Raw genomic sequence first — 27,651 nt, forward strand, 5'->3', positions numbered from 1 at the left:
TCAAACCCAGCTAAATGTCAGGAATATTTTTTAAAAACCTGCAAACTAATTATTTTTTTAAAATCTGGCCCTTTTGCACCTTTCTGAAAAACATATTTAAAAGTTAGATGTATATAATGCAGTGACCTGTATAATTGTTGTTGATTCACAACCACATCAAGATCCAGAAAACTTCCCTTGAGGGAGAAATTACTCTTCTTTGCAATGAAGCTGAACTATACCCTTACTCCAATGTTATTTTTAAATCAGATCGAAAAAGCAGTGCTATTATATCAAATAAGTCAGGAAAAAAGAATCTGGTAAATACAGTCAACATTTTGATGATAAAGACATTTTAATATTAAAAGCAAATTGTAAATGTATCTTTATAAACAATATGCATAAAATAGATCTATAATAGTAAAGCTCTGTCTCTTTTTAAATGGTTTTTTTCACAGTAATTTCTTAGGTATGTAATATTTTCCCTCTTAAAGAAATAGTGCAATTTGATGAACGTACTTATGTAAATGAATTAGAAATCTGATGACCCTTAATACAAATCCTTGTAAATTTCTTGTAGGAGTGGATGAAGGCTCATGTTTGTCTCCGTCTTCTTTATAATTTGCAACAGCTGCACATGTTCTGTTACAATCTGTCTGAGGTCTGTCATTTTCTGCAACAATTTTGCAAACAGTTGTGATGATTCTGGGTGATTCAGCTTTAACTGGAGTTCTAGTGATTGCAGCAAACTATCTTGAATATCTTCAATAGGTTTCACATTCAGTAATCCAGGGCGATCTAGAAACAAATAAAACCATTAGTTTTAAAATGTATATAGGTATATCCATAGGTGTAACTGAATTATAAAAGTTTCTGTATCAGTTCTAGCATTATGGAAATTACCTTTAAGCGCCATCTGAACTGGAATTACCCATAAGTTTTTGACTGTCACAAAAGCTTACTTTTTAGGATCAGAGATATTTCCTAGCCTCAATTCAGAGTATTGATTTTTCCTTCACACACAAATTTACCTGTACCCCTCTTTTCATTATATTTTTCTTGCCATTTGTTTATGATTTGTTTATGATTTTTATTTAACATTAAGTTGTTGACAACATTCTACTAGCTCTCCATCAAAACCACCACAATGTTTTATGAGATTTCTTGGGTTAGTTCCTTCAATTTTCCCTGCTCTATAGCCTTATATCCTAAAAAGACAAATAAAAAATAATAAATAAATAGATAGATAAATACTAAAATCAAATCACAATCTTTATGTTGAACTTTTGGACAAATTGAGAAACTCTATAATTCTATAAGCAAAAGGGATGAAAAAACAGCCAAATGTTGCTAATAATTGTGCACAATGTTCCTATTTTGACAACATCTGCAAGTGACCATTGCTGCCTCTCTTGCTAATATATAATCTCTTAAACTCACTTGGCCATGTGAAACCACAATAACCAGAATCCACTGGCTTCATGCTGCAAGGCAAAAGTTAATAAGTAAAACAATTGCTTTGTCATTCAAGTAAGTGGACAAGCTGGGTGTCATCTTGTTGTAGATGAGGGCATTGGGTACAGGCTCAGATGTCTGGATAAGGTGTACTGTACTGTACAGATTTCACTAATCTAGTGTCCTCCAGCTGTGCCATAAGAAATTTCCATTTGTCTTATTCAGAATGCTCATGGGGACAATGATAATGATGATACAAGTCACACAAAACCAACAAAAGGAGGTTGATCTGTAATTGTCTAGGATTTACAGCCTGAAGACAGGAGGGAACAGAGCAAATGACACCCTCACATGATGAGAAAGTTCCTGCATCGAAGAATAAAGGGAAGAAGACTGAAATCAACAAAGGATGACTTTAGGAGTCGTGCAAATCCTTTGATAACCCAATGTGATTTTACAGGTTTGGTTATAGATACCAGATTTCTCACAGTGGCCATTCCTGCAGCTTTTGTAGAACAATTCTTAAACATGAAAGGGTAACTTCCTTGATCAACTAAGCCTGCAGCTCAAACTTCAGAAGCCCAAACTGACTGCTGTTTTAAGTTATTTAAGTAAAGCTGTTTAATTACATTGCCAGGTTTAAGTTCTGAGTTTTGTCAGTGGAATACGATTTTATTCAAGGTCATAGAAATCCTATGATGTTAAGTGAAGGAAGTTAAAACAATAACAGACGAAAACAAGAAATCAGCTCTGTGTCTGTTTAAAGGAGTTCACGTAGGCTGAACTAGTTCTTGTTAGAATTTACAACCTGATTATATAAACCACAAAATGACTTATTTACTCTAGGTGTCAAAAAATAAAAGGCAGCATTCCATATAAACTGATATACTTGATAGTTCCTTCATAACTTGGGTTTTTACATTATATTTCACACTGATTAATATATAGGAAATGTTATGCACTGATTAATATATAGGAAATGTTATACCCTCCCAAATATTTACATAACAGGAATATAGAACCATTTTCTCAAATGTTTTATTTTTCTCAGAAATCACAAGGTCATAACTACCATTGCAGACAGAATTCTAAACCCAATCAATAAGTTAGTTACCAAAAAAATATCATTCTACTTTTAAATAAAATGAGGAAGGAATAACATAGAGCAGGGCTGTCAAACTTGCGGCTCGTGAGCGGGATGCGTCATGCACTGGCCACGCCCACACCTAGTTTAGTGAAGGCGAAAAAAGTCATGATACGTCATGTGATGCCAAGTTTGACACCCCTGACATAGAGTATGAAAAAGGACACACAGAAAAGTTGTGTCAAAAAGAAGTAGGCATTTACAGGGTTTACATTATTTTATGAGTTACATCCTATGATGCCTTTCTGCCAGCAAAAGAGATTCTGCAGTTAGAACGGACTTCACCTCTTTCCTCCTTCTAGTTCCAAATTTGCTCAAGAAGCTTGGAAGAGCACAACATATTTATTTATTTATTTTTGCAGGAAAAGGTGGAGAAAAGAGAGACAAACATTGCTCATGTAATATTGCAAAAACAGAAGCCTACCCATGTATGTATTCAAAACTTTTAGATCTGTCTGCTATATATGGAGGATATGTGTGCATAAACATTTTAGAGATGTGGCAATTAATATGTTAAAAAATGTTACTTGTCTGGTTTTTGGGAGATTACATAGATTTTAACAACATTTTGATAATCTGCAAATGCTAAAACATCTGGCTATGACTCATTGTGCATAAACACAAAATTTAACCAAAGGTAAAGTCTGCAGCATCTTTTCCTACTGTTTTTGAAATCCTAGGAAATCCCTTGCTTGCTTCACTATCAGTCAGTTTTTAATATTGTTAACAATATCATACTATTCAATTTGGCTAAAATAATTTCCTTTCATCCCAAGCAGATATAAAAACAGACTGAATTTTATAGGTTCTTTCTACAATAAAAAAGGATTTTTTTCCAGAATAATTTTTGTTTCCTGGGTTTATCAATGGATCCAGATGTCCTCTTTGTTGCTTATTTTCTCACTGCTTTTCTTGTTTATCATTGAGAAAAATGCAAGAAAAGGAAGAAAACCCACATAATGCATTATCTCAGAGTCTTCCCTCTTAAAAGTACTCCCAGATCAAGGCCAAGCTTATGATGCTGAAGCATTTTAAAAAAATATATATGAAAGCCTAGTTGGAATTTGAATAGTTGGAGACTTGATGAAAATGAACTTCTATTTATTTCCTTTCGTTTAAAATTAAACTATAGTTTAGTTAACTAGAAATAAACATTAAAAGTACTGCTATTGTAATATCAATAATATCAAAGTTACTTTTGAAAGACTGATAATTACATGAAATGTAAAGCTGTAACAATGTTCCCAAAGTAGATGACCATATTTAGAGATAGGCTTTTATCCAGTGTGGAAGTCTCTTTCATTCTTTAACATTCTCAAAGAGAACCATAGTTTCTGTTAATCATTCACGTACAAAATGTTCATAACAATTATTTTATGTTCTATGTACACTTGCAAAATTCCTATGTATTCTTATCTCTTAAGAGCAATTGCTACTGAAGCTCATTTAGAACAAGAATAAGCATTTGGTTGGGAACTCTTATCATAATGTCAGTGTGACTCAGCAGTTGCGTGCCTGATTTTAATGAGTACAGAACAAATCAGGTTTTAAATCCAAAGAAACTGGCTGCCAATATCTTAAAAGTTATATAAAAATTCTTAATAGGTGGAATATCCCTCAAAATTTTGATTGATTTGTCCTTTTAAATGACAGCTTGTCTTTTTCAATCTGTAAACAGCAATTCCTATACTGATAGAATAGTTCAGGCCCTGGAAAAAAACAGTATTTTCAACTAGACTGGATCCAGCAGAAGTATTTAGCAGATGGCTTTTTTTTTCTACAGGAGACCGTTAATCTAGTGTGGGTATCCTCCAGTGGAAAGGGGGAAGCAATCTCTTCTGATCCCCTCTCCTACTGCAAACTATTCCACTTTTCTTTGAAATTCCCAGAGCAACAGGGAAAGTGGTGATGAAGTTTCAGTGAAACAAAACTGGCAAGGATTATCTCATTCCTCTTGTCTCACAGGAAAGACCATTTTGGGCAGAATTCTGGTAGCAGAATGAAAATTGGATCAAACCATGAAGAAAGCTCATCTTCAAAATCATTTATTCCTACTGTCAATAGTTTACAATTATTCAAACTACAGTGCAATTATTACTTGAAAACTTTAATCTGTACAACTTCAGGCACAATTATTGGGAATATGTAATACCCTGAATGTACTTTCTGCTGGATTGTGCTTGAAGAAGATTTAAAAGATTGGGAAGACAGCAGATTGTCCATTTTGTGGGAGCTTTGTTTTGGGACATTCTATAGACAAATACATATTAAATCCTTTTGAAAATGTAATTTACAATTGGTCTGATTATAAATTTGATTATTAATTGTAAACACATCCACTCACACTCCATCCCACACACAGTGAATTTTTGGACACAACATTGAACTATTGCAATCAAGTTTGACCAGGAGTGTTTTGCCATCATGTTCAGAAATGCAGCTATTGCCTCTTAACTAAGATAACCTTTAAAACTGTTTTAATTGTCTATCCATCTATTAGCAATATTAAAAGAAGGATGGGTTGCAGTTAGATATCAGTAACAATTGCCTTTTGTTACAATAAGGATAAAGTTTCTTAATTTATAAACTCGTAATATTTCTGATTGATTATCCTATTAATTGCATTTGGTAATTGCTATTGATTTGCTCTTACTAACAGTTAGAATTATCTTTAATGTTACTTTGAAAATTCTTATTCAATTGTTTACACCCTAGAAATCTTCACATTCATGTTCCCCTCCCCTGGTTGTATTTCTAAATATCTATTAAAATTAAATTAAAAAGGTTAAAAAGTATTTATATCTGAAACATCCATACTTGAGATGTATACAGATATTCTTTTTTCCTTATGTGTTCAGTGTTTTGAGGAAAGCAAGCAGGAAGACATTTTCTAACCTTTATTATCAAAAAGTATCATCTAAAGGAATTTCTTAAGATGGAAGGTGTTTTTTTCCCCTGACAACCTTGCATTCCAAGACACTGTACTTCTCTCAAAGCGTTCAATTTAACTTTTGTTGAATTGTATTATTTAGAGTAAATTCTTAAATTTGTCATATAAAAAGTGAAGGAAAAGAGAAATGTTAGTGATTCATTCCACTGCAAAGTCTGAGAACTCCTGTCTTATTGCATCTGTGACTAATTGTAACTTGTTTTTTAAATCTTTCTTGAACTAATACAGCTTTTTATTCTTTCTAATCTAAACGCATGTTGGAAAGAAAATATTTAAGAGGGCTCAGGACTTTATCCATCAGTACCATAATACTCTGAAAACAGAATGGAACCAAATTTGGTGTGCTGGAAACAGCTCTCAAAAGAAAAATCAACTTTGATTTTTGCCTTTATTCAGAGCCACTCCCAACATCTTTATCAAGAATTCTTACATAGAATTGAAGTATATATTCTTGCTAAATGAGCCTTTAGTTTAACGAACAACATGCCTCAATGCTGCAGTTCCAAGTGAAAAGTGCCAAATAATAATTAAGCTCCTTTAATCCTGACACTTGTTGAATCATGCAAGTCTCAAATGGTAGTTGAGAGAAAGAAGCAACCAGAGAGATAAAATTATGTAAGGGTGGTGGCATCTGGTTCTGTATAAGGAAAACATAGCGGTGCATATGGTGACAAGCAGCAGCAACTCAACTCAGTAGGGTCACCCTGGAGATGTAAAAAATCGCAAAGAAACACAAAGGTCTACTTGTCACTTGTTTGTTGACACATGGCCTCATGTTCAATCTCAAGACTTCTGCTGCAGACTCTGACAAACAGCTATTAATAATAATGTTGGGTTTCATAGTTTGTCCTGGTATAGGATAGTTTTCCAGGCCTTAGTTTTGTGATTGAACTGTCAGGGCTGTTCAGAGACAGCAGTCTGAAGGGAATCAGGAGAAAAGGGACAAAACTAGTTTGCCAGGACCAAAGAATAAGGACTGAAGGACAAACTAGAACTAAGATACAAGCAGAGGTTCAGATTGAACAGCAGTGAATGTGTACAGAAAGAAACCAGGGCTCCAAAAGATCATATTGGTCAAGCAAGAATTAATTCAAACAAAGATTTTTGTATCTTCTCTTCCCAAGGGGATCCAATAACCAGCACGAATAGAGTTAGTCCAACCAGCTAATATGCAGTCACTGGATGTGGAGCATAGATCCAAAAATTGAGACCTTTACTCCTCCTAGGACTCCTGACGTATACTTTCTGGAAGACTCTTAAAACTCTTTTGGATACGTAAACTCTTTCATGAAGGGCAATTGTTCATTTCATTCATCTTCCAAACTGCATATAGTAGAGTGAGAAAAATTGTCTCAAGAATCTTTGTTCTAAAAGGATCATTGCACATATGTAAATTAGACTTTGGGAGACAAGGGCCTATCCATAATACGGTAGTATAGTTTTCAAATCAGGTCCGCCCAATTTATGATTCAACTGAAAGCAGTTCAGGAAGCATTCGTAACTATGCCAGGGATTTAGTCTCTATTTTAATGTTCTGAGTGGGAACTGAAGACCAAAGTACAAGGCTGGTGTGCTAAATATGGAGTGTTTGGGGGGCTCATAAGTCATGAACCTTGGCTAAAATCTTTGCAAATCAAGGAGAACTATGAAACTTTCTCACACTTACCTCCACTAAGAATAATGACAGCTATAAATATTGCCAGGTCACTGTCGTCTAATTCCAGTGCATTGAATTTGACAGCAAACTCAAATTTTGGCTCCATAAAGTCACAGAAAGGTTTCCGCAGACTCTTTAGGAACTCCCGAGTCATGAATCCTTGTCCATTGGATATGAGAACGCCATCTTTATTCATCATGGAGGCTAGGAGTGTATAGATGATCTCATGCACTCCGTATTTCAGGAGAGTTACTTGGTCATTGAGGTCTAAACTCACGAAACCTGGAATGCTTTTGGCAAATTCAGTGATTTCCTGAACAGCTTCCACCGAGCGAAATTGGCAGCGCTGGAAGATACGTATGGCCACTTCTTTGTTTTGCTCTTGCATGGGGGTCAAATGTTTACACTTGATCTGGTCTTCTCCCATCATTAAGGAATTCATGTCATAAATGACAAATGGCTAAAAAGAAGAAGAAGATACAGTTGATGATCGGTACAGGATTTTTGCGACACAAAACACAATGACTTTGAAAAACAGGTTGGAAAAGATAGACTTAAGTGTATGAATGTGAAGAACTCAGCTGCAATAGGTCCCTCAGTTTTCAAGGACATAGTCTGAAGAAAAACCACTTTGTTTTGGTAAATAAAGCCCTATGTTTTCCCCTCAAGGTAAATTGCTAAGAAGCAGCAATCATTTAAAGCCAATAGCATATCTGCTTTATCATTTTGAAAACTTGTTATACCAACATAATACTGGCAATTAGACTCCTATATTTTATCACTAAGCCTGTATTTTTATGGCTTTCTGAATCTCCTTGCCATAGATTTGTAATGGGCAATAAAACTCATGTAAAATGTATAACATGGGATTGGGATATTTTAAGCTGATCCCCGCCCCCCCCAATCATACAGACATTGACTGAATGTTCTTAACGGCAGGGCTGGAAAGTACCACCATCATCCTCAATGATAGAGAAGGGAAGCTGAGATAGAAAAGCTGACTTGTACCTTAGTTCTAAAACTCATGAAACAACATGGAAGATAATCCATTACTCCTACAGAAGTAGAAGGCAGGAGCATTGTGCAGCATATTTTATTGAATTTATCCCATCATCAATAATACTTATGATTGAGTCACTGATTCTTTAAAACAAAAACATGTAAACAATTCTGATTGTACTGCCAGGAGATAGCTAGCTAGATGATAACTAGCTAGATGATAGATAGCTAGAGACAAAGAGACAGACAGACAGAAGGCTGTTTCACAACACGATTATGATCATTTCATAAAGAGTATGCTTGCTCAGAATGTATTTAAAGTCATCACAATGAACCATGCAGCTAGTTGGATGAAAAGTAGAAGGTGCTGGGGCATTATTTGCTTCAACTGGACTTTGAAGAACTGTTTTTTAAAATCAAGGGAATGGCAGACATGGAAAATGATACATAGGATGGAAGGTGGAGGATCTGATTTCTGCTTTTCTTCCTTACCCATTGAAGCTCTTTAAAATTCAAAAGGTTGAACTTCCCAAAAAAGTATGGATCTGTTGTTACAGAGGATTGACAAAATTCAAATCTGTTGCCTATATAAGGATTAGAATAAAGGCACCACATCACTCTGTAACATGCACTATCCAAACATTTTTTGCCTTTCTTATCCAGAGTTGTTAAGTCTGAGGCATTACCTGGCCAGGGCCTTTCTGTTTGAATTCTAAAGTCCCAGAGCACTTTAGGTTTTTTCATTTTCTATTATTTTATTGTCCTACCAGTTCTTGCTGGCAGGCAAATGGTATATCTTGCAGATATTCCAATGCAGGGGTCGCCAACCTTTTGGACCTCAGGGACCACTAAACTCATAATTTTAAATCCCAGGGACCCAACCCACCGGTTGGTGACCACTGTTCCAATGCACCATTATTGCTACTTTGTCCTGCCATTGTGTACAGTCAGTCTGTTCTTTAGCAGTTAACTAAGCTTTTCTTCAACTTCTTTTCAGAGGACTATATCAGCAATATATCAGTTGCTGTCCTCTCAATTTTGGCCTTGCATGCACCTGTTCTTAAGGCTTCATCTTATGCAGCCAGAATTTGCCCCTCTATCTTCAATTTTCCTGCTCTTAGGTGTTGCCAACTCTTGTTATCTGCTTTGCCTGCTATTTTTTAATGTATTGGCCATGTAATACCACTTTGCCTTGTCATGTCTCTTTTCTATCTTTCATTTGGTCTTTCTTGAAGGCCAGTTTGGTCTATACAGTATTCAGAGAGCCTTCATAGTGTACTAGCTTCAGTGTATCTTCATCAGTGCCCTTCAGATATTCTTCCAATGTCCTTTTTTCTTCTTCAAATGTCTGGTGTACTTACAACATTCCACACCCATCTATTTTCCTTAGTAAGTAGAGTCTGTCAACATTACTGCACTGATAAAGGACATGATTCAATGTTATTGTGTTTCTGGTCTTCTTGTCCTGGGCTTTTAGTTCAGTTTTAGTCTAATCCATTATTCCAACTGTGTATCTAATGACTGGAATTGCCCAGGTATTAATTGCCTTAATGGTATTTCTACAAATGAATTGGAACTCTGAGATCTTGCTCATTCTTCTGATGATCTACTATTAACCTTCTTCTTGACTTCAGTGTGCTTGAGCCTGAAGTATACTCAGGTATTTGTAGTGATCTCCATCTAGACTCTTTATGTTATTTCCCTAGGGCAGGGGTGTCAAAATCAAGGCCTGGGGGGATGGATCTGTCCCACGGGGTGCTAAGATCTGGCCCGCGAGGCCAGCCTGGAAACAGCAAAGGACCGGCTCACGGTGCCTCTGCCAGCAAAAATGGAGCTTGCGAGGGCTGCGTGCAGCCCTTCCGAGCTCCGTTTTCCCTGGCAGAGGGTTGCAAGAGACCATTGCAGCCAAAAACTGAGCTTGGGAGTCTGTTTCTGCTGGCAGAGAGCTCTGGCCACCACAGTGATGTCATGTTGGCCATACTCACCCCGGCCCCCCAAGGTCAAACACAACTATGATGTGGTCCTCAATGAAATTGAGTTTGATACTCCTGCTGTAGGGCATCCTTCAGCTTTCACTATTTTTCTCTACTGATGGTAAGGGTAGAACATTTGTCCAGTGCAAACTCCATTGCAATACTTTGGACAGTGTCGAGCAGCGATTCTATTTCAGATGATGTTTTTCCACACAGCTTCAGGTCATCCATGTAAAAGTTGTGAGATTGCCTGGCAGATGTTTTTGATGTTTGAATAATCATGGGACAACTTTTTCAATAAGTTCTGTGCACAGAACTATACTGTTTCTTCCTTGCCAAATATTATCTCAGTGTTGGCGAACCCTTTCTGCACCAAGTGCCGAAATGGGAGCACACACACGTGCATGTGGGAGCATCAGAAACTGGAAGAGCAGTTCCCCAGTGTGTGTGGCACGCATGAGTACACGAAGACTGGAACCCACTGGCGTGCCCAGTACTATCTGATTCACTCCAATCGCCATTGATGGATTGGTAGAAATATTTATGATTGGATTGAAATGGGAAGTTCTGCCTATAATTTGCAATTCAAGCTTTGTGTCTGCTGATCTTCTTGGCTGGAGGTGTTATTTGCTACTTTATTATTTCCAGTGCTTCCTTGATATTCTTTGTTTTCTAAGTGGCATTTCTTTAAAAATTGCACAAAATGCTAATTAGTGGAAGCTAGAGGACCTGAAATGGGTTTATTTGTCACTTAATAGAGTATTTTACAAAGGCACTGTATGGCTCAGAAAAACTGTCTACATAATTATTTTAAACTGTACAACTTATTTAAGCATTACCAGTCATTTACACATTTACACATGATGAAGTGCTACCCACAATTCTGAGAAGGAACATAGTTGAGAATTGTATCCACAATAAACATGTTAATGTTTGGGAACCCAAAGTCCATCACAAAATGCATAATAAAATTGTTTTACACATTATTTACTGAATGAGCACATTTATTCTCATTCTTTTTAAAGGCAAGGCCAAGAAAGTAGTGGCGTTTTATATGCGGTTTTTGTTTCTAGTTTTTATTTCGGCAAAACTATCCTGATAGTTGGAATTTAATTATGGATAGGTAAACACGGTCCCAAGAACACACATAAAAATGCCAGTTTAGATGTAATTTTTAGCACATCAGACTCATAGTGTGAAAGCTCAGTTTCAAAGAGTCTCCAGTCTCAGTTTTTCTTTATTCAGAGAATAAGTAGAAAATGGTTGCCTATTATAATGTTTATCTTGAATTCACATTTTAAAATATTATTTAAAGTTTATCAAAATGTGATCTTTTGTACGCAACCATAAAAAAACATCTGATTTTATGCAGGATTACTGATGGAAAACCTATCAGTAAACAACATTCTATTTTTGAAGGGTCCTCTTTCATCCATGCTCCTCTCATTTCATTTGTTCTTCATACAGCAGTTCCATAATCCAATATTTGACACAGCAATTGCAGAGTAGAACACAATAAGGGGCAGGGGTGGGATTCAGCCGGTTTGGGCCAGTTTGAGCGAACTGGATGTTAAATTTATATCTGGTTCCCCGAACTGGTAGTTGGACTGACCATCTGTCCCCACCCACCCCACCTGCCCCTCTTAGGAGTCTCCACGCCGCCCATTTTGGATGCAGGGAAGTGCAGGGTCCGTGCAGAGGCTCTGGGAGGGTGAAAAATGGCCCTCTTGGAAGTCCGGAAACGGGCCTGTTTCTAGCTTCCAGAAAACCTCTAGAGCCCGGGGGAGGCTGTTTTCGCCCTCCCAGAGGCCCGAGGGAAGCCTCCGGACTCTGGGGAAGGTGAAAAAACGGCCTTCCTGGAAGTTCCGGTACACTCAGCAACCGGGCAGAGAACCAGTTGTTGGGATTTTTGAATTCCACCCCTAATAAGGGCTATTGCATATCAGCAGAATTGGTTCTGTTTGAAGGAGGACTTTCCAAGTGTGTGTGGGTGAGAGAGAGAACGAGAGAATGTTTACATATGTGTGCAGATTGCTTTTATATGTGTAAAGTTTGTTTGTTTGTTTGTTTTAAAAAAATCTCCAGATTCCATCCCTTAAAAGTTGCCATTAAAGATACCAAGCACATGTGACTTTTCCTTAGCAGCCCCTGCCCTGTTGAACACCCTTCCCTCTGGGAACAGGCAGGCCCTCACACTTTTAGCCATGCAGAAAGCTGTAAAGGGCTGGCTTCCCTCCCCACCCCGCCACCCCCGGGGTGATGGGATAGAGCAAGATTGGAACTCAAGGTCTGAACAGAGTCATGGATTGGAGATTGTAGGTCAGGTACCTGATATACTTTTTTATTGCTTGTGATTTTATTATTATTGTGAGCTGCCCAGAGTTGTTTTACAAGATGGGTGGTCATATAGGGCTAACACACAATAAAATAAACCTTGTTTCATTATCTACAGTTGTTAGGCTGGAATGGAACCTCTGCAAATAACAGGGGCTACATCTACACATAGCCCACCATGTATGAAGATAGCGTATCTATAAACCACACATAGATCCTGTAAAACTATTTGGTAGTAGCAGTCCATCCTTTTCTCAATACATCAACTATAGATAGTGCGAACACATTCACGTCTTACAGAATAGCACATTTGGTTATATCCAGCCAAATGCTGAACATCTTGTGAGGACTTTCCAATATTCTATTTCAGAGGGGCATTTTGCAAAGCGACCACTCTTTTGTGTTTTCTGGATATAATTGTGTCTTCTCCTCTAGAAAAACAAACTAAGATTTTTTTTTCAATGCATTTCTGTCAAAGATTTCTTTCCTTTGAAGAGCAGCATCGACTGGAAAAGCCAAGCCGATTAAATATCACCTTAACTCCTGTTCCAGAGGAAATGCTCCAAAAACAATTTGGCAGTACGGTACTTCCTTGGGAGTTGCAGAGCAGGTAGTGACTTACTGGCAAAAACTTCTGCCTTGTTCTCTCCCCCTTCACCTAGGTGTTAAGGTCTCCTTGTCCTTCCTGCTCACCCCTATCTTCCACCATCAATCAGTTCAAGAAGGAAAGGAAGAGGGCACCTGTGAGATGCTGTGAAAATGCAGCTTATGATTGGCAGGAAGATGCAAAGCTAGTGACCTTCTGAGATACTGAGGCTGAAGGATCATATGAATGAACTAATATCTGTATCGTAAGTCAGAAAACATACCATTAGAGACAAGAGGACATATGCAAGGTCATAACCTAGCATCAAGGAAGTACAAGAGTTATTTCTGACCAAGGCAATTTTATTCAAATGAGAACAAAAATAAACTTGCTCAGATCTAATGCAAGCTGGCAATAAAGGATGTAAACAAGGATTTTCATGAGTATAGAACTAGTAAAGTTACAATGAATTGTTAAACAGGTAGAGTATAAGAAAGTAAAGTAAATACTGGAAGGAAGAACTGAACACTTGACATTTGTTGACAACTGAAAATAAAAAGATCAGTGGGACTAGATGGGTTAGCTTTAAAACAATAAAAAAGTGAATTTGCTGTTCTTCTAACACAGAGTTTCACAATCTTGAACAATCTTAAGATATATAGATTTCAATTATTATAATTATCCAACAGGCATGCTGGCTGGGGAATTCTGGGAGCTGAATCTACATATCTATTGTCATGGGTGAGAAACCTTAGCAAAAGGATGTGGCTGGTCCTTAAATTATCCTCTCTACCAGGGAACTAAAAATGTCCAGGCTAATGCCAAGAAAGGGATAGAACTGTAGCCCAACATAGATGGTTTAAGAGATACAGTAGCTCCATTGGATAATTTAGGTGATTACCAATGGAAAAAGGAATGACTATTCAGGAAGACAAGTTGTGTTGACCTACACATACTTGTAAGGGATTCAAATATTTTATTATATTTTTTCCAAATAATGTTTACTTATCCCATCCCATTTCCTGTGTTTCAGCTTTGGTTTGAAATATATTAAGTACCAAATGTATTTTAAAAAACACACAATATGCTCCATTAGAATGGTAGACCTTTTGCTCTAAGAAGAAAAAAAACAACTGGATGGAACTTACTGATTGGTCTGTTGTCTTTCCTGTCAAGATTGCCCTTGCCTTGGCTTTGGTCAGGGGGAAAGACTTTATGTAGGAATCATAGAGCAGCTTGGCCAGGGCTCGCAGATCAGCAGACTCAGGGTTCAGCTGGTCGATGTCACTTGAAATCTCTGCCAAGAGTTTCTCCTTCTCAGCTTGTGGCATTCGCCCAAACCTAATAGCTGAAAGGAAAACGGCAACAGTAATAAACTGTACCTAACGGATCTCCATTCTGTTGTAGTTGCATTTTCCCTCCACCACCTTTTACAACTTTACAGGATGGATTTCTTCTATGAAAACAGGGCATTGAAAATAATGAGGGAAAATTATCAGCTCATAAAATGTACCAACAATGAAGAGGGAACAAGGACATCCTAGTTTGGTGGCACTAAACTTTGACTCTGACAGTCTCTTTGGTTGGCTTATTTAGGACATTTGGACAAGCCAAGAGACGCTGGTGGCGTTTTGATCAGAGGTGGTATTCAGCAGGTTCTGAACAGTTCTGGAGAACCAGTAGTGGAAATTTTGAGTAGTTCAGAGAACCGGCAAATACCACCTCTGACTGGCCCCGCCCCCATCTATTCTCTGCCTCTCGAGTCCCAGCTAATTGGCTGGGTCTTCTTTTGTTGCCCTGCACAGGAGAACAGAGCTGGAAAGCAAGTTAGTGGGGTAGGGAGGAATTGGGATTTTGCAGTAACCTTCCCCCTGGAGTGGGGAGGGAATGTAGATTTTACAGTATCCTTCCCCTTCCATGCCCACCAAGCCACGCCTACCAAGCAACACCACGCCCACCAAGCCACACCCACAGAACCGGTAGTAAAAACTTTTGAATCCCACCACTGGTTTTCCCACCAGGCCACTGATCCCATCAGACTACTGATGTCCAGCTCATTATAGCAAATGTAATATTTCAAATGTCTTCACCCATTATCCATTGCCCATTACCATTGTTAGGAAAAAAAGAAAACCAGCATATCCCTAGAGTGTAGAAGTGTATAGAGTGAATTTAATTACTTTCTTTTTACCTCTCTATTTCTTTCAATGAAAATCATGAAAAAAAATGTTTGCTTTGAATTCTAACTGCAATATAATGTTTCCTGTCAGTGGAAAAGCTATGCATGTGTTTGATCAGCTCTGTATCACCATCACTAGTGATCAATCATTGTTAAATCACCCCCTTTCTTCTCTTTGAGAAAAATGTCTTTCCACACATCCTTGTATAAAGACTCTGTATTTGAATAAAGAGGGTAGCTACCTACACTGATCTTCTACTGGAGGAATAGCTTTAGGCATGTTCAGAGTGTTGGTTAATGTAGGCTAAACATTCCAAACTATATCTATTTAACTATAAGGCTATTTTTCTTTTCTATGCTGAAGGCATAAATAATTTGAAGGGATAAAAAGTTTAACCTGATAGAATTTCACTGCTTTCAAAGGAAGTTTCATAGATTAAAACATATTGACATGTAATATTAGGAGTTAAGAATTATCTGTATGTGTGTTTGTCTTCATATATCTGTTTTGTCTATCTTTGTGTAATACGCTGCAATCAGTTTTTCTGTATAGAATTGAAAATATTCTATCATCACAAAGATAAAAGTTCTTCAGTTTCAAGCAGAACATTTTACTCCATTCCTTTATTAGCCGAATGTTAAAAGCATGAAAGAAAGAAAGTTCAAAATTGCCAAAGCACCAAATAAGTGTACTAAATTGTTATGTTTTAGGAATTAGTGGTTTTAAGTGATGTAGCGATTATGATACTGGTCTAGAAACCAGCAGATTATGAGTTCTACAACTTCTTCGGGTATGAAAACCAGCTAGGTGATTTTGGGCCAGTCTCGCTGAACTCAACCCAATTCACAGCATTCTTTTTGGGAACAAAAGGAGGCAGGAGAATTAGGTATGCTTGTTGCCTTAATAAAATAACAGGATAAAAATACAGATATAATTAAAAAATAAAGAGATAAAAAGGAAGAATAAAAATCTAACAAGTTCTTCAAAGAAGGCATGAATCAAAGCTTCCACAGTGATCTTTTGTGTAGAAAATTCACACAGATAAATGGTTCTCTATTTAGGATTGTTCATTTAATGATGATCTAAAGCAGGGGTCCCCAAACTTGACAACTTTAGGCTGGCTGGAGAATTCTGGGAGTTGAAGTCCACAAGTCTTAAAGTTGCCAAGTTTGGAGATCTCTGTTCTAAAGTTACATTGGCTTTGGAAAAAGTGACTTAAGACCTGAGCTTCCTACTGTTAGACCACCCCTGAGGTGATGTGACTGCCATTCTGACACTTGCATTTACATCTGGTTATAGTGTACTGTGATCAAATGGTCGTGATTTATGGTTTTGTTTGTTTTTTGCTGATACCTGGCAAAAAAAAAAAAAAAAGGCCATTGGGGAAGCTGGATTCGCTTAACAACCGCATGATTGTCCACTGTGATTTGCCTAATGCCCATCGTAAAAACTGTAAAATTGCAGCTGACTCAATGTACAGCCAAAAAACAGAAATTTCGGTCTCAATTGTGATCATAAGGTGATAACTCATTTTGTAATGAAAATAATACTAACAATATCCATGTATTTAGAAACTGGGGCAAAGGGTCCAAATTGCTCATGTTTAAAAATGCATGTAGTAGAGTGGAAACAAATCCAAATGAAAGATGTTGATTGTAATATATGAATTAGAATGAAATGGATTATTCTTTGCAAGATCAAAGAGTCCTATGGAGGGAGACAGTATTATTTATAATCCTCACTTGTACAGCATGTTTCCGTGGATGCCAAGCTTTATAGCCCTTAACATGTTACACAGCCATATTTACCTACAATAAAATCAAGTAAAGCACACAGCATCTTTAACAATCTGAGAATTTCTAGATTAGTGCTATAAATCATAAATTCTGGAGGTCAACAAAAGCTATACCTCCAAAACATGTGATTTTCTTCCGCAATTGTAGGTAGGAAGTATATACACTGGAAAAGGAATTGCCTAAAATAACTGATGGAACTGATGCAACAATCCAAACTCTTTGTTACTTTCAACATGTAAAGTAAGGTTGTTGTGTAGGACCAGTTTAAGGAGTTTGGTGGTCCATGCAACACTAGGTTTGGAATTCACCCACAGCCCTAGATCAATATTACAGGTGGATTCTTGCTAAATGAGATAAACATTATGCATCCAAAATAGAATATCCACAGCACCTGAACTAAATATATATCTGTAAGAAATGTACTGATGCAAAAATCATCAATGAATAAAATCCTGTTTAGCAGAATGACTATAGCAAAAGCACTTAGACTTGTATATCGCTTCATAGTGTTTTATAGTCTAAGCAGTTTACATGGTCTATATTTTCTTTAAAAATGAATGTAAAAATATTAATTTTTCTCAGTAAGCAGCAGTCTCAGTCTTATGCAAATTCAGAAGGGCCTTAATTGTTTTACTGGGAGGCGGTCTGATTTTTAAGCTCTGATATCTATCTTTTGTTAAATAAATCTGTTCGTGAGAACTATTTCTCACATTGATAAAAGCGCTGAGAGTTATCAACACAGGAAATGCCTACTGTCCCATCTTCACAAGAGAGAATTATTTCTTTTCTACATCAACAAAACAGGAGGAAACAGACAAGACTCTTGCTGCTGAATTGCTAATGTAGACTATAGACATCTTATCTAAAGTAGGGCACTTGCTTGAATTCTTGTGTTATAACTTTCTAATAAATTCTAATAAAAATACTATTAATTATTGCTCTTGGATTCTTGTTCCTTGAATTAATTCTTTCCGGTCAAGGGTGCAAAGAGGAATGTTTGACAGTGTTTGTGATTAGTCTTTTCCAATTTCACTCCAACTGCCTTTAGCTATCTTGGTTGGAAATTAATTGGAAATCAATCCAATATTTCTGGGGAAAACAAGGCTACGCAAAGCTATGCGAAACTAATTCACAGAATTATTGAGGATGGATCATTTATGGTGTGGAATCTGATACCTCAAAAAGCTCAGGTCACTGAATATAGATGTATATTAGAGCCCCGTGTATTTCTATCCTTTCTTGAGAAATCCCATACATTTCACTATTCTTCCATAATAGATAATACATACTGTTCAGAATGAGCTTAACTAGCAAAATGTGTGAGTCCATATGAGGTTCTATAAAAATATTTTCACAGCAATATTTTTGCCTTTAAAATAACATCAGATTTGAGAAAATAGTTCTCATAACTATTTATTTGTTGGTAATAAAAAACAAGTTAAGAGTTTCTTCTGGCGTCAGGAAACTAAATTTTATACTGAGAAAATAAAAACCACAGAGAAGATATTTTCCCAGTAATGTTTGCAATTCTTTAGTTTTTTTAATTACATAAGACTCTGTTATGACATTCTATTCCTGTTTTCATTTGACTTTGCCAGGAGAGAGAACACAATCTTCACTAGAATTCATTTTCTCAAGAATTATAACATTAAATATTTTCTCATAAATTTATAGCATGAACTTAAATGGTCTTTAAATTGTCCCATATCATACATTCATCTCCTAAATCTATCAAGCTCATTCTTACAAGCTGCGTAAGGGCCAAACATATGTTGTACTCAAATATATTCTTTTAAAAGTCAATGGGGACTCCTTTAAGGAAATAGAAGAATAAACGTGCAGCCCAGAAAAACTAGGCATTATTTTATAACTGAAGAAGACTGACCAATGAATATGTCAAAAACATGAGCAAGAAGGAAATAGAAATAGGGTTTTTTCCTGATTTTTTTGCTCATTAAAAATTACAAGTATAAAAGTTGACTTTGGGGAACATGAAATGTAATATGGAGGGAAAAAAGGAAATGTACCTCTTCACCCTTTTGTGGCAATTTACAACCAAGCTATTTTTTTTTTTTGTTCTGTTCTGTTTTGTTGGCATCCCCTTCTCTCCCTACTGACTGGAATCATTTAATGAGTGTACTAATATCCCAATGCTTTGGAGTAAATGAGATCTGCCTTTATCAGACTGCCAATGAGGATACATGAAACAACATTAACTCCCCTTAGCAGAAATACTTCTCTACATTGTCAAGGCTTCCAGCAGAATAGGTCTGCTACAGACCCTGTCTGCTATGTAATTCTGGCAGGCAGGGTCAAGGAGAAGAGCCATTTCCTCTGTGGCTCTGACACGTGGAACACTGTAGGCGAGAACTGTTCCCATTCTTTTGGCCTCCCAGTAAGATATGAAAACTTGATTTTGCCAGTTGGCTTGGAACCACAAGGGAGACACTGGAGGTGATTGATGGGATCAGAAGACCTTATCCCCATCCTATCTGTCTCCTTGGTTCTAGTTTTTTGCATAGTTTTAAAACTTTTAATTCCTTTTCTATGTTCTGTTAGCCACCCAGAATATACCCTATTAGAAAGATGGGCGGCATATAACTTTTAATAAATAAATAAGTAGCAGCAAATAAACTACTTCATGAACTCTTATAACAAGATCAAATTCAGATAGTTCAAACCCGGACCACGTAATTTTGAGACTACTTGCCAAAAAATGTTATCGCAAGTGCTTCCAGCTTATAGTCATTGCAATCACATTGCAAAGAATAATTCTGCTCTCCTGGAAAACCAATATAAAGACATCAGATGTTTTTTTCTTTCCTCAGACTGGGTGAAATGGCATTAGACTGTAACTTTTTTCCTCTGAGAATGGCACCAACTATAAGCCCATGAAACTGTAGGACTTAAGTAGGCAGTGGAAAGCTAAGCCAAGTAGCTGCTAACTCTAACTGAAGCAGAAATGTTGTGAAGATCATTTAGCTGTATTTCGTCTGGAATTGTACCATGAGTGGTTTCCCAATAGCAAGAATTCCAGTCTTGTCTTGTCTTCTGGTACTATGGATTTTATCATTCCCTCCTGCAATGAAGGTCCCTTCTGTTCTCTCCCCTGAACAATACTAGCCATTTGTACTGTTTTCTTCACTCTTTCAGTGACCATATACATGCATTGGCCAACTATCTAGGTTATTAATGAAGTGGCATAAAGATGCAGGAAAGACTATGGGGGTAATGGTTGTATAGAAATGCCATTCATCTCTTTATCTCTCAACTCCTTGGAAGAAGAAAAATCTAATTCAGCCAAAAGCTAGGCACTTCATTAATAATTATACATATGAAAGATAAAAGTCACAACCTTTTCATCTCACCACAGTTAAAATGGATTGATATTGCCCCAGACGTAACACAGAGGTGAAATAAGTTTCAGGAAGGAAGGAAGGAAGGAAGGAAGGAAGGAAGGAGGGAGGGAAGGAAGGAAGGAAGGAAGGAAGGAAGGAAGGAAGGAAAAAGAAAGAGAGAGAGAGAGAGAGAGAGAGAAAGAAAGAAAGAAAGAAAGAAAGAAAGAAAGAAAGAAAGAAAGAAAGAAAGAAAGAAAGAAAGAAAGAAAGAAAGAAAGAAAGAAAGAAAGAAAGAAAACATCTGATTTTGGAAGTGTTAATGTTATTGCACTGAATGATGTACTTAGTATATGATGCAAAGCAAGGTATGAGTCAGAAACAAAAAGGGCTTTCAGACTCACAGGCAGAAAAACCTATGATTATATAATGCTAATTAATAAAATGATATCTAAATAACCAAATGAGACAAGGCTAATAACACAATAAGATGTAACAATGGAAGAAGAAGTAATAGGGGCAGGGAAGTAGAATAAGCAATCCAAAGCTTTTCAAGCCAAATATTTACTGAATAACCTACTTAAGCCAAATATTCACTGTTTGAAAAAAAAAAACCACATAAAGCCTGTGCCTCAAGAGGATATTTATATTTTATTGTAACCTTCCTATTTTCCAAAAAGTATAGGAAGAATTCAGTGCTCAGGGCTGACCTAGAATACAAGCTCCCAACAATCAACAAACACGTTACAGTATTGGACAACATTGCCATGGAGTTTTATTTTATATGCAGATGGATATAAAATAACTTCATACGTTATCAATCACTTCATATGTTACTGATAATATCATATTCTACTGACACTTGAACAGTATTTCTCAATCTTGGCAACTTTTAAGATGTGTGCACTCCCAGAATTCCCCAGCCAGCCATTGGAGTTGAAATCCACATATCTTAAAGTTACCAAGGTTGAGAAACACCGCACTAGAAGGATATTTCTTTCTAAAATATGGCTAGGATACCAAAAGGCATAGTGTGGTAAAGGAGAACATAAAATAATTTAGGGAAAACTAACAGTGATAGTTAATGGGAATACAAAGGTAGACAATGATTGTGTGCAACAGACATAGCAACCAAAACACCAGCTGATAATTGCAGATTTCTTCCAGCTGTTCTGCTGGGTGAACATGCTTCTTCATTCCAGCAAGATCATTTTGCTTAAGCTATCATATCAACCAGCACTCCAAGGAGAATGCTCCTTTGTCAGGACTGGAAGAGCTGTTGCTCACATTCAGCAGCCCTAGTCCTGAGGTCGTAAGAAAATATTTTGCATGACTAGGAAGGATTATCATGGTTTGTAGCCCCTGACATTACTAAACATCTTTCTATGGGCATTGCATCGAAGTGCCAAACTCCAAGGAGAGTATGTCTAGATCTTGCAATGCGTTCTCAGTATTTTCAGGCTGGTAGTCCATTTTAAGGGATTTTTTTAACCTGGTTTGATTTGGAGGTTGGCAAGATAGGGTATGTAAGCAAAAGGATCCATGGATCATCCAGATTATATTAAAAAATATTTTTAATTACTCTTTTAGCATTTCATGACATGTCTATGTTTCTATGTGATATAATAGAAGTGAGATCATTAAAACATTTGAAATTGCACACATTTTCAGGCAACTGTTAAACAGTAGTTATGTGTGCAGGTTGCACAGGATGTCACATTCTATAGAAAGAGCTGCTGAACCCTGTTATAAACTGTGTATATTCAAAATGCACAGAGCCTCATAATTGCAGAAGAGGAGAAAGTTTTCATAGACAACAGATGCAATCCATTCCCTTGACACATCATTACCAATCAACTAACCAGAAATTCAGATGCTTACCATTATGTGACATTCCAACTGCAAGACACTTTTGGAATCGGCAATATTGACATTTATTTCTACTTTTTTTATGAATGCGGCAGTTGAGATCACATCGATCATAGATTAATTTTAAACGGATTGTTCTGCGAAAGAAACCCTTCAATAAAAATAAAGGAACACAAAATATATTAGCCTCACGGAATTTCCCACCATATCAGATTTAATTTGAAAGACGTGTATTTTTGGCTTGAAATATTTTCATTTTATTGTGGATTGATCACAATCTGTAATATTTTTTTAAATCTGATTTCTCAGTATTCATTCAGAACAAAGCAATATGGTGTGTGTGTGTGCTTTAAATATTGCATTAACATAAAAGGAACTCTTTTTAATTCCAGTGGAATTTACTTTATGGCAAGTTCATTGTAGCTTAGTTAAAATATCTATAAGAGTTAAGTATACCAAATAGAGTATTTGTGTGTGCATGCATATGGAATAATTTTCTACCTTCTTATTTATAATTCTGCAAAAAATACTTAATAAATTGTATTAAATTATCATTTCTGGAAAAGTGATGTGATTGTTTACAAGATAAGCCTTTTTAATAAATTGCTTGATGTGACAAAATGTTAAGATTGAACATGCTTTGGGGGAGTCTACAATGACAAAGCTCAAAGAGTTGTATTTATTTCACAAGCTTGGATGGAGTGCATCAGAAACATTTTCTTACTTTGTCTTACTTCCTGTTTGAAATATATTTGTCTTGTTAGAATATTCCACTTCAGCTTTTATCTGCCCCTTAGTATACCCTGACAGAGCAAGCACATTTACCAATTTAGCTTTTTTCTAACAATTCTAAAAATGTGATTTAACAACAGAAAGTTAGCTAAAAATGTGATTTAACAACAGAAAGTTAGCTTTCTAACAATTCTAAAAATGTGATTTAAATCACATTCTTAGAATTGTTACAAAAAAACTCAATGTGCTTGCTCTCTCAGGGTATACTAAGGGGCAGATAAAAGCTGAAGTGCAATATCCCAACAAGACAAATATAAAACAAAACATACTTTAGAAAAGTAAGTTCCTTATTGTCATTTGACTGTTACTTAAAACAGACAAGGACATTTTTAGTTAAAACTAACTCAGATGATGTTTTCGATTCTATTAATACAAAATAACGAGGACCAGCATGTTCTAACATATATTAGAAAAGAAATAAACTAGAAGTATATGACCCTCCTGAATTTTGTGAATTCAAAATTCTTATCTTTTACTATTGATATTACAGTAAAAGCTGATAGAATTTTAAAGAGATAATAAAACATTTTTTTTGAACGAATCATGCATTACTACAATTACCTACCTTGCAACCTTCACATGCATGTACTCCATAATGGAACCCAGAAGCTTTGTCCCCACACACCCTGCATTCAATAGCCATGAGAGAACTAGAGGCTTCTTCATGAGGCTTACTATACATCTGAAGTTTTTCTGAGAAATATGGTGGAGACGGAGGTTCTACTTTAATTGCATCTGAATAAGAGGAAGATTTCAAAAGAAGAATTAACCAAATGCCTGATTATTACCAATTACCTCTACTTAGTATTATCAATCTGAATGCATTCAAGATTCAAATGTTTTTAAAAATATACAAGAGTTAGATATACATAGTTACTGAAGTCAGCGAATGGGAGTCTGAATTATTACCTAACCGTGCTTAATAGATATCTCAGGTATGAAGTCCCGAAAGACCTTAAACAATTCACTGACCATACTGTAACCTAATTCTCATGAATGAGCTTTAACCCCCACCCCCACCCCCATCCTTCCTTTAGTTTTCCCCAAATGTATTCTGAGTCCATTTTATATTTCTTCGTGTATCATATGCAGGACTTGTTTTATGCCACTCTAGTGTAAAAAGCCAAAGTAAAACATCGGTGGCCACAAATTACTATATATTACATTTCTAAAGCAGAATTTGAAATCCAATTCAAAACATAGTTTCAACTATAATAAACACAATATTTTCATTTTTTTAAAATAATTTTTGTGAAGCAAACACTAAAAAGGCCAATGTCCAGGGAAAGGAGCTACAAGTTGTGATTTGTCCATATATCTTGCTGATACTTCTCATGCTAGCTCCCTATCCTACAACACGGGAATAATATCCTTTAGAATTTCTATATACTATGAATATACTATATACTATATATACTATGAAACTATGAATAGGACTTTTCAAAATGAATAATTACATCTCTATAACTGCTACAGGTTGCTATAGAAAGTGCCATGAAATAATTGTCTAGCATGATAAACATATTGGCCTCAATTAAACATCTTATACATGTCTCAGTTCATAAAATCAAGCATGGTTTTGGCTGATTTGTAACACTCAACATGCTCCCTTTGGAACCTGGGCTTTCAAAAGGAGCATGCCATTAAGCTGTTGATTTTCCAAGCCATTATGCCTCCAAATTCTGGTCATATTAAATATTAAGTGGCATCTAATACTTTGCAAAGGCAAGACTGTGTTGCCGCAGATATTAGCATGCACCACTAACTGATTCTTTTCTAAAAGTTGTGCTCAGAGTAAAAAAAACCCTATGGTTATACAACCATGAAGTTGAAAGCAGGCTGTCAGTTCTCCCAATCCTGCTTCATATATTACACAGATTTGTTACATGATCTTTGTTTTAGTGTACATTATTTCCAAGAATGAAAAGTATTTGTTGTATTGTTTATATTTTTATTCCACTGATTTTGAAACTAACCAGTAAACCGTAAAAGATAAAAAAGACTTATAAATCTAATGCTGCTTCTTAGTGTATCTTTCAACAGGCAGTAGTTTCCCATGAATTCTATACTGACAGATCTATACTGTCAGATCTTTTATATTTCATCTTCTCTCTTGCCAGAATTGAAACCACTTCAGACATTTAGAGAGGCTCTGCTGATGCACTACCTCCATTTGAAATATGTGGGTGACAGGCTTTGTGGCAGCTCCCACGGTTTGGAACATACGCCTCATCAGAGATAAACATGGCAATTACCTTGTTAGCATTTCCCAAAACAACTAAGACGCTCTTTTGGGCTGAAGTTTCAGGAGGCTACAACCACAGTTGATTAAAGGATGGTGGCTACCATAGGTATAGATTAAAGATTTGTACCCTTGATTCTGATTTTTGTTATTTGTGTCCCATCCACACTATTCCGATTGGGGTGGGATATGAATATTGTGAACATATCTTAGCTAAGATTACCAACCTATGAACTAGTATTTATTTGTTTGTTTGTTTGCTTAATGTATTTTCTGCCCACCTTGCAAGGTGCTACTCTGGGTGGCTTACAACAGTAAAAAGAGAGCAATGAAAGTAAAAATAACAGCATCAAAATAGTGAAATGATAAAATTAAACAACGGAATAAACAATGAAGGTATAGTAATATGAGATTAAAAATGGGTATGGGGACTCAAGGACCACAGAAGAGCTGGCTTTATCTTTGATATACTTTACAGGTCACTTAAATGTACATCATTTTAGAATCATAAAATTCATTTCCCAAACTTTTAAATTGATTAAGTGTACACAAAATGATAGTTCTATTCTTTTTTTTATTGCAAAGGCCAAGCAACAGGTTGTTTTATTTAAGGAAATAACTATAATCTTAAAATATGATTGATTGTACCAAAGAATCTTTTTTGAAGGTCCTAATGGCCTACAAATTCATGTTGTTGCTATAACATAGCAAAAAACCAGGAATTCATATCATATAAATTATCAACTCCCTATCAATCAATCAGGGGCCTTTTACCACAGAAGAATGTATATTTATCTGTATCCCAGATTGTATAAAGCAAGATTTTTCAAATTGTGTTCAGTTGATGGAGTTTTGTAAGAGACTTATGGAGCTTTGCCTCCTGATCAGGGGTCTTGGGAATTTTTTTTTTTTAAACGAACAGGTTTCACAACCTGAAAACCTGAAAACCCCTGATTTAAAGCTGTTCACCAGTTAATTTATAAGCTATGGTGTTTGAACACTCTTCTAATATCTACAATTATCAAGCCATAAAAAGTTTACATACTTTGACAATCTTGAAATTTCACATCATATTTATAGTCAAGGGCTATCTGGTCAGTTCTTGCAAGAGGGAGATCCTCATAATGTGGCGAAGAAAGGCTGGAAAAATCAACGGTGCTGAAGGGCTTTATGTCAAATGCATGGGCATGTTCATCCATTGTAGAAAGATCAACTGGGCTAATACCAAAGCTCATGGGCCAGAACGGCATTTCGGTATCAACCATTGTAAAGCCTGAAATCAAAAAGAAACAGAGAAAAAAAGTGAGACTCAGTATTTATAAAATAAAAATTTACATTACTACAATTACATTTACATCCGGAAAAAATAATGAACAGAGTCACAAATACTCAGAAGTGCTGGTCTGACACAGTTCTGTCAAGATTTTAAAAACAAACACATACTAATAATGTGTGAATGGTTGCAGATCTTTTATTTTTTAGTGATGTTATTTTTTTAATTAATATCAGGAGTGGTATTTTGGATTTTTTTTTCCTTTGAGGGAAAGGAATCCAATAAATCTAGGGAGGAGATGAATAATCAGCAAATACTTAAGGTACCAGGAAGTTTATTACCATTAGTATGGCAAAATTAATTTTAGTGGGAATTGTGTGGGAGAGTTTCCTGTAGATTACATTCAATGTGGATATTACTTAATTGTTTATTTGAAAGTTACACTGACCTGGAAAACCATCCCCTAAAATGACGTGCAATTATGGCTGATTGTGGATGTACACTTTACATATGTTCAGAAGCCTTCAAATATTACTTAAATTAACTCTTCTACAAATGCATTATTACTGTTGTCACTCTATAAACCATGATCCTTTTGATCTTTGTCACTCGATAAAAAATGATTCCTTTGACCTTTGCTTGAGATCCCCAATGATGCTTTTGCAGTTTTTTTAAAAAAAACCTATAGACTAGGTTTCGAAAGTAGAAACATCATCATAGAAGGTGGCCATGGCTTACCAATTCTGTATAGTTACCAAGAAAACTACATAGATGTCCCAGATACTTACTAGGAGGTGACTTGTTATTGCAAGATTTAAATCATTTTGCTCAGCAGAATTAAATAGGGCCCATAGTACATAGTACAATTGTTCTTTCATAAAGAATTACTTTTTCAGACAGAATGCTGCCTACAACTGTAAAGAGTCAACTTTGGACTTCATTACAAATGAACAGACTCCATAAAAGCAGTAACAATCACTAAATTTTTGTATTTGCCTTGCACTGGAAATCCAGTAACTGTTCCCCAAGTCTGGAATGGTAAAATACTCATATCTAAATTAGGATCAGACTAGATCTTATTAATAAC

General features: G+C 36.1%; 1 protein-coding gene across 2 annotated transcripts in view; it reads right to left on the bottom strand.

Annotated features, from left to right (window-relative positions):
* Positions 1 to 311: 311 nt before the first annotated feature.
* Positions 312 to 27,651, bottom strand: part of PPARG (peroxisome proliferator activated receptor gamma) — a 69,736-nt gene continuing 42,396 nt past the window's right edge. For both annotated transcript variants that reach the window (XM_026676901.2, XM_087954857.1), the window contains exons 2-7: positions 26,337 to 26,564; positions 23,615 to 23,784; positions 22,270 to 22,408; positions 14,226 to 14,425; positions 7,195 to 7,645; positions 312 to 777 (exon numbers count right to left, since the gene is read on the bottom strand). In XM_026676901.2, coding sequence (XP_026532686.1) covers positions 530 to 777; positions 7,195 to 7,645; positions 14,226 to 14,425; positions 22,270 to 22,408; positions 23,615 to 23,784; positions 26,337 to 26,556 — 1,428 coding nt within the window. In that variant the 5' untranslated portion in view covers positions 26,557 to 26,564 and the 3' untranslated portion in view covers positions 312 to 529. The remainder of the gene's footprint in view (positions 778 to 7,194; positions 7,646 to 14,225; positions 14,426 to 22,269; positions 22,409 to 23,614; positions 23,785 to 26,336; positions 26,565 to 27,651) is intronic.

The sequence above is a fragment of the Notechis scutatus genome, chromosome 2, assembly GCF_049901735.1.
Source record: "Notechis scutatus isolate UNSWTSFEM ecotype Mainland chromosome 2, rNotScu1.2, whole genome shotgun sequence".
In the NCBI taxonomy this organism is placed as follows: Eukaryota; Metazoa; Chordata; class Lepidosauria; order Squamata; family Elapidae; genus Notechis; species Notechis scutatus.